At 39.9% G+C, this 8568-nt stretch overlaps 1 protein-coding gene across 2 annotated transcripts; it reads left to right on the top strand.

The window, feature by feature from the left end:
• The first annotated feature begins 1515 nt into the window (after positions 1–1515).
• Positions 1516–8219, top strand: ndufb11 (NADH:ubiquinone oxidoreductase subunit B11). 2 transcript variants are annotated; one of them, XR_005691858.1, is made up of 4 exons: positions 1516–1751; positions 2915–3045; positions 7797–7986; positions 8086–8219. XR_005691858.1 is itself a non-coding variant. In XM_040003741.1 (3 exons), exons 1-3 carry the CDS (start codon positions 1578–1580, stop codon positions 7924–7926), a joined length of 435 nt encoding a protein of 144 aa, XP_039859675.1. In that variant the 5' UTR covers positions 1516–1577; the 3' UTR covers positions 7927–8219. The 2 variants fall into 2 exon arrangements, 1 of the variants encoding a protein (XP_039859675.1); XM_040003741.1 differs by having other exon boundaries at positions 7797–8219.
• Positions 8220–8568: the final 349 nt, after the last annotated feature.

The following is an 8568-nucleotide window of genomic DNA, read 5'->3' as shown; positions in this document are numbered from 1 at the left end:
TTACACCACTGCATCTGACAGTTTGCATTAAAGTTTTGATGCAGCTGCTCAGCCATGGAAATCCATTCCATAAAGCTCTGTATGTGCTGAGCTAATCTGAAGGCCAGGCGAAGTTTGCAGGTGTGTATCCATTTACTCTACAGAAAAGCTCCGTGTTGCTGTCATTCCCAGTTGCTTCACTGTTATATTACCTGTATCAGTTGACTGTGGACTTTTTAATGAGGAAATTTAACATCTGGAATTGTTACACAGGTGGCATCCCGTGTAACAGGGTACCGCTCTGTCACAAGGAGCAGTCTGCAGACTTAGGTCCTTGCTTTTATACACCTGTGGCCAATGAAGTGATTGGAAAACCTGAATTCAATGATTTGGATGGGTGTGTGAATTATTTTGGCAACAGCATCATTTATATTGCTCATGTTATGTTTGAGCAGGGGTAGCTTGTCGGCTATCACGATTGGCTGTCTACCTGCAGAGAGTGTTGTCAGTGGAGGGAGTGTGCAAAATAATCAGTCCACCGCGTCTGTGGGCTTCACTTCCTGTTGTTGTAGCCAATTGTAGACATGAGCAAAGTTGTAACTTACAAAAGAGTTGAAGTGAAATCAAGTGGAGGACTACACAGGAGCACATTTGCAGTGGTTGAAAACATGTACCGGTACATGGACCTTATGACAATGACAGATTTGCAGGATCATAAACCTTTAATACTTATTTTATGCTTGAACGTGGATAGTTCAAAGGTAGCCTATTGGCACTCACAGACTGATAAAAATGTAATACATCTGGTCTTTAGGCTACTTGTAATTGTTTTTGTCGGTCCATCAGCAAACTGCTGAGAAGATTAAAGCTATAACTTACAAACAGCTCAAGTAAAACGGAATTTTAAAACAATAAAAAAATGGTCATTGCAGCTACTGTCTGTTATTTCCATCCTTTATTTTCCATCATTTATGATTATTTTTACATTTCAACTCTCTTCCCCTTTCAGTGTCACACAGTCAGCATTTTACTGACAAATAGATGATCTGCGTCCAGCAACATGAATGCAAAACTGTTGAAAACATGACAAAATCAAAGCTGAAGGAATGTTTTAATCTTGGGATTTATCAAAGAACATTTAAAAAAAAAAAAAACAAGCAGAGGACGAGGCTGTAGTGATAGATGTAGCTGTACTGAATGTCAGCAGCGTCAGGAAGAAGGAACACGAGAAGCTGGAGAAGAACCAAGAGCTGAGAGGAGAACAGGGAGAGCTGTGGAGCGTGAAGGTAACAGTAGGGGTATGATATGGAACAGCCAGTTTGTGTTAGCACTCTTTTAATCTTAGCAAACACAATAGTTAAAGCAGATTAATGATCTTGCAGATATGCTAGGTGGTTAGTGATGTGTGGAACTGTGTATACACACGTAAATGCTGCCTGACATTTTTTTCCGAGTGTCATTTCGGTCCACACTCCATCACAGTTGGTGGCGGTAATGCAGAGTTTCGGTTTTTGATAACCGTAAACAAAAAAAGGAGAAGAAGAGTTGAAACCGTAGTTTCCGGTTCCGGGCTAACAGTATCCTTCACAAGTGGCAAAATGTTGACCCGAATTTCGCGGTTTGGGCTGACTTTCCCCCGGTTACTTTATAATCCACCAGCCCGGTTGGTCTCCCAGTCTAAAGCGAACAGTGCTACAGGCTCGACCGCGGTGACGGAGCTCCACCCCGAGGTCCAGCATTCTGGTCACGGTGAGGTCAGCCCGTATGTCAAGGTGAGTTCTGCTCGATCAGATTCGAGGACAGCATGCTAATGTTATTTTTACACAGTGAAGGGCTTTACACACCGGACGCGTTCAATTCTGTGCGTTTAAATTATTCTCGGACACCCCCATTAATGCAGCCGTTCACACCGACCGCGTATTTTCACTGGACGAATTTACGGCATTTATTTTTTCCCAACCAGGCTCGATTTTTGCGGTTCTTCAGATCCAAATAAACCGATCTGACCAATCAGATCGGTTTATTTTGCAACAAGTGCGCTGAGAGCTTAAATTGCGCACCAGTTCTGAATATACAATAGTATCGCAATGATTAAAAATAAAAATTAATTGATTTAAAAAATACTATTTTTACCGCAGACATACAGCTAGCCTGCTCTGGCTCAGTCGGTTCTCTGAAATGATTTGTCTGCCCGTGAGATCTGATCAGGTGTTCGTTTTGTTTCTGTTTGTTTGTTTTTTTAAGCAGTGTATTTTGTGTGAGGACCATTGAATCTTACAAGGCCGCTATAAACCTGGAGATGCAAACAATCTTAGCTATCTTCACAGCAAAGAAAGGAAACAGGAACAATACAAAGATACAGATTGTACAAATATTAACTATAAGATGCAAACATAACCCACCTGAGGTCTATACAGTACTGAAACACAAGTACGATTAGTCTGAGTTTGAAGGTTTTAAGGGAGAAAGAGCCGCACTGAGCTGCTAGAGCAACAGAGGTACTTTAACACGAAGCATCTTAATTTAAAATAAAACACGAATATGCTTATCAGAAAAACAATTAATATTTCACAAATGTGTAAATATCACAAACTGTCCATAATATTAGACTGATTTTAAAAGCTGCTTTAAGCTATTCCCTGTCAGAAGAGGTCACCTGATATTGCAGGAAAATGTCTGTGGGACATTTAAGCGTTTGCAAATTCTTCAGTTTATTCCTCAGGTTCAACTTTCCTCTGGCTTGTAGTCAGTTGTCTAGATGTAGTCAGATAAGGCGGTTTTAAGTCAGATTCTCCTGAATAAAACAAAGAACTTTAGTTGTTCTGTTAACATACAAATCATATCAGAAAGTGTAGACAGGCCAGTATCATCCTTCCAGTACTGACTGAAAACATGTTGGATACTTAAACTGGTCCCCTTTTGTGGGTTTTTTCAGAATCCGGAATACCATGGCTTCTCCAGCGATCCAGTGGAGGATGAGTGGAATATGAAAGTGGGCTTCTTCTTCGGCATTTCAGTTGCTCTCGTCATTGGAGGAACTTTTATCCACTATTTACCCGACCATGGGTGAGTTCTCAATTTATCTTTTCATATCAGCTCATTTATACGGTGGCTAGGCTTAGGACTTAGCTATGGTTCTTTGTCAAAGGACAGAGTGAAAATGTCAGATGTCTTGTCCTAAGTTAAAATAGGATTATATACACTACTCGTCAAAAGTTTCAGAACACCACAACTTTTTGTTTTATTTTATTTTTTTTATTGAAAATTATGCAGTTTAATGTCTCATTGTACTCTGAAATGAAAGCATGCTACAAATAAGTAATTGGAGTTTAAAAAAAAACAAACAAGTCATGGAATCAGTTTATAGACCAAAATTCTAAACCTTTACTCATCAAAGTAGCACCTGATATAACAGCTGAACACACCCGCTGCATTCTTTCTACAATGGAAATCAAATATTCTCCAGAAAGTTCTTCCCATATTCCCATCTTCCTTTTTTCCCAACATAGTTCTGGCACAGCTTGGACTTATGTTTTGGGTCATTATCTTGCTGTAGGATGTATTGCACTGCAGAATGCTGTTGTAGCTGTTTTGGTTCAGGGAGCCTCTCACTCTGTACAAGTCACCGACCCTGGATCCAGCAAACAGCCCCAGACCATCACACTTCCTCCTCCATGTTTGACAGACGATGCCACACACTGTGGAACCATCCGTTACCTACTCCACAGCAAAGATCCTGTGTGATGAACACAAGGTTTCAAATGTGATCCATCAGTCTATAATACCTTCTTCCAGTCTTCAGTAGTCCAATGGTGGTGTTTCACGGCCCAGCCAAGCCTCTTTGTCTTATTCTGACGTCTGGCTTTCTTGCTGCAACTCGTCCTGTCAAACCTGCAGCTCAAAGTCTTCTCTTCACAGCTGAAACTGAGACTTTCTTACTACGACTACTGTTAAGCTGCTTGAAGCTGTTGTCCTGTCAGCCGCCTATAACACAGCTGTTAACTTGGCCTCTGATTCAGTCGTGTCTTTGGGTCTGCAGACCTCTTCCTGTCAGTTTGTTTCTGAGCCTTTGGATGGTGAAGGAAACTGTACTCACTGACACCTTGACTTTCTTTGCAGTTTCCCTGTAGGACAGACCGACATTTATAAGTGTTATGATGGTCTGTCTCTCTTCCATTGTTAATCACCTTTTTCTCGCCATTTGTGTACCATCACACTGCTTTCTGCAGTACAACACTGTTCAACTGATGCTGACGAGCATATGGTACCACAGTGTGTTGCAACACTTCTTTAATGCAGACACAGGGGGAAGTAATCCAGAAAAGTTGGAACAGGTGTAGAAATTAGTAGCACCAGCTTTCAAGGCTTGATCAACCTCCATTGTTGCAGAACAGATTAAATTTTTAATCTGTTTTTGTATAATTCTGAAATGTACATGATATTTCAGTTTTAGGTAACCTTACAATTTTTTCCCCTATTTTTTTTTAACCTCTGGCATTTCACCGCTTTGTACCATTTCAAGCTATTTATTGGACTTGAATTGCAATAAATAACTGGAAAAATGTGGGTGTTCTAAAACCACGCGTGTGTGCATGCATGTGTGCATGCGTGTGTGCGTTATGTGTGTACACAGATTCTCTGTCACCATACCACCAACAACGGCGGGCTCCCAGCACACAATTTCAAAACCCCTGCTGACCCTGACCTCTCAGCATAGGTTGAACATGGGATCTAATTCAGTTTTACTAGAGTAAAAATAAAATCAGCTTAACACCTGATTTGATTGTGGCCCATCGAACCATTGACCCAGTAATGGCCAAGAAAAAGACTAAAGGCAGCGAGGTGTCCTTTCAATGTAAAGGTATGATCAATAATTGTCGGCACCACCAAGACTTATATCCAAGTTTATTTCTATGCACTTGTATGTTACTGATATATTAAGTGTGATTATATTTCAGTATAGTGGTGTGCAATTCTTTACCAGTTTGTACCAGTTCCTACTTGGAAAGTCCACTGGTGTCTGATCAGATCTGCAAACACTTTAAACAATATTCTTTTAGTTATTATCCTTAGAAATGTGTGTTTTGTTTTGGCTTTTTTTCATGTTTTTATTTTTGGTAAAGCGTCATGGTCAAAGGACGCTACAAACTAGTAGAGCAGGGCGATATGACCAAAAATATTTATCTATGTCATTTTCTTATCGTTGCCCGACATTATACCAGTATTACCGTGAACGGTATGGCCCAGCTCTACAAACTAGTCACCAGTTCTTGAAATTGTCCCCATTTTGGCCTCATCAGAGTACCTTGGGATTAAGAACACTATGAATGTTGCAAAGTGAGCCGTGGTTAAGCTAGCCGCTTACATTTTCTCACCAGGGTGGAAATTGGCACCTGCCGCTGGCCAAATGTGGGTAAATTTCTGAAGTGGTGTGTAAATGTGAACAATGCACAAGCCACTGTGGTGGGTTTCACAGGAGGCTGTTGCTAGCATCAGCCTTGAAGAAGTGCAGGACTCTATAAGAGAGTGAGGAAGATGAAGGTGGAATTCACGTAAGAAAATCGACAATTCAGGCAAAGTGAGTGGCTGCTTTGAACATGAGCCACCCTCAGTATCTAAAGTGTAGCAATTAATCCCCACATGCTGCCCTGCTGAGGAAACTAAGATGTCCTAACCAAGCAATAACTGTACCAGCCCGAATAAAAAGGAAAACTTTCAGTAATCAAACAAAATGAAATAAACTTATGTTTGCATGATGTCTTGATTCATAGTTAATCATCCAGGTAAAGAAATCCCCATAATGTTGATTCTGTTTATCCCCCCCTGAAAACACTACATCCAGTTGAATGAACTTCCTGTCATTAAATATAATTGTTTGAGCGATCACGAAGGGCCGATTTTATTTTTGTTTTTGAATCCTCTCCCTGATCAGCTGTGTTCTTAGGACTCTGGTTAGAGGCGTAGCTGCCACTGACACATTACATGAAAGGACTTTGAAATCGTTCTGATTCCATTCTGGCCCCTTTGAGCCCGTCTGTTTTTAACAGTTCACATCATCTTTGTCGTGTTTGTGTAATACAAAGCAGCAGAGGAATAGCGTGAGTGAAAACACTTTCTACATCCTTTTTGTGAAAATGTTATTTTTCACACCCTCCTGCATACACTCAGTATTTTGTTCTCATGTATTTTTTTTTATTTTTTTTTTTGGGTTAAAAATACAACTGCTTAGATCATCTGTGTTCTTGTCTCGTAGTTTGTGTGTGAGCACCCGTGTGTACACCTGTGAGCATGAGCTAGCTTGTATTCAAAAGGTTCCTTCATGTAATGACTGCTAGAGGGTGTGGGGAGCCATAGCCCCGTCCTCCAGGGCATGAAGCAGGTATGGAGGAGATCCAGGCTCCAGACATCCAGAGGCCCTCAGAACACAGGAGACCAAGGAAGACCAACGCTTATCAATATATTAATAAGCAATACTTAGGAGCACAGCAGACGCTAACTAATATCAAGTTAATAACACTTTATTTTTTTTAAACAGTGACTTGAGATTAAGAAACTTAAATTTTACAGTTGGAATATTTTTAAAATGTAAATAGAATGAAAGTATTTGCGAAACTCTTTAGAATTGCCTCACATAGAGGATTTAAAGTATAACATGAGGCTTGCAGACAGCAGCGTTTGTAATTGTAAATTCATGAAGGAAATTGTCCCTTTTCCAATCAGTTATTGTCATTAATAACACAGTAATTTAAACTGTGGCTCTACTGAAGCAAGGTGCGAGCAGCATTATAGTGCATTAGTGATTTTGCATTATATCCATTCAAACAGCATAAATTAAAAGTAGCATGTATGTAACCAGATCAGTAATTTTCCCCCACTGTTTGCATCGGCAGCTGCTCTCCTCCTTAGCCGGGTTGTAATGGATGGCCTTTTTTTTTTTTTTTGTAATTTTCTCAAAAAGAAGTTTGTTTCCATCTTTAGCGTGAACGGTTTTCTTGCATATTTTACAAAGTGCTGCTTTGTTGGAGGCAGCTGAGGCAGCTGAAGCAGCTTCCTTTTTAGGTACTAGCTCGTCGTAGGCTGGCACATGGCTCTTACTCTCTGACATGCTCAGGTTTGTTTCTATTTTACACTAGAGAACAATAATGCAAAACCTTACAATAGTAATGACATCACTATGACATTTTTATATTGCATAAAAACATAGACTGATATTATTGTGGACAATATGATATAGGCACAGCCCTCGTCTATGGTACATCACTAAAACATCCAGAAGGTCTGGACAAATCTCATCGGTCTTTGTTCTGCTGGAGATTTTGTAAATGTTCTTGTTCCTGTTGTTGTCAGAGTTTGTCCATAACAAACACAATGTCTGAATCTGAGTGTGTTCTTAGGTTGTCCAGGAGACTTGTGCATTTATGTCGCAGGTTGATTGATTGATTTTTGTATCACTGGATCTGCGGCGTGTGTTCTAGACACTCACGTAAAGAGAGAGGGTGAGCTCTTACTTGATGGTGGTGGTGAGCTGGATGGGTTGGTGGGGGAGGATCCAAGACAGGCCTGGTGCAACTCAACAGCTTCACTTAAACCATGCAAAGAAAAGATCCAAAAATGTACCCATCAACTCTGATTTAACATGGACGGATGAAAGTTGTCCTGTTGACAAAACATCACAATTTAATATTCTTTCTGGAATTCATGAAGGTCTAAGTGGAATAATGAAATGTTTACACCTAAACTTGAGTTAATTATTGTTTAATTATAGGTTTCATTCTGATTTTCTCACCGTCCATATCTGGTGTATTTTTGTGTTCCAGCATGCGGCAGTGGGCCAGAAGAGAGGCCGAACATTTGATTCAGCAGCGCGAGGCCGATGGTGGCCCTCTCATAGAGGAGAACTACTATGACACAAACAAAATCATTCTTCCCACAGCTGGAGGACAGTAACCTGTCCACTGTAATACCTGATTATTGTATTTCACTGATAAAAATAAAATACATGTGTGTGTTGAATTTTGTTGTTATTTTTTGTGGACAGTGATGACGTACAGTGGCATTTTACTCAAAGCCCTGCTTGTGTCGTGGATGTCGATTTAGATGTCAGCCAGTCGTCACCTCTGTTTTTGTAATGGGATTGTTATGTACTGTAAGTATTGTAAGATGGTGACAGAAATCTTACAGTAGGAGGTGTAAGACATATTAATCCGAGCCAATAAAAACATAGAATATGTTTGACCGTACCTGTCAACTGTCAGCCTCTTCTATTTAAAAAATACACTAACTTCAGACACCACATATCAGTATGTAACCATAATAACTGGGTACTTCTACGTTACATGACTTGTATAAAGCTCCTAGCCTGATATAATTCTGAAAATGAAAGACAATGAGGGAATATAATAACTACTCTGAAACATTTTTACAAACAAACCACTCATCCTAAAACACATTGATGAGAGTAATCGCACTACTACACATATTACACAAGTCATAGTTACTGTTGGGACCAAGTAGTGTTAATTATATTAATATTAATGAAAGACCTGAAATAAAACTGTATTCATGAAATAGACTAGAACTTACAGCTAG

The sequence above is a fragment of the Simochromis diagramma genome, unplaced genomic scaffold (genome assembly GCF_900408965.1).
Source record: "Simochromis diagramma unplaced genomic scaffold, fSimDia1.1 OVJJ01000466.1, whole genome shotgun sequence".
In the NCBI taxonomy this organism is placed as follows: Eukaryota; Metazoa; Chordata; class Actinopteri; order Cichliformes; family Cichlidae; genus Simochromis; species Simochromis diagramma.
This window is presented reverse-complemented; position numbering and strand designations above follow the sequence as displayed.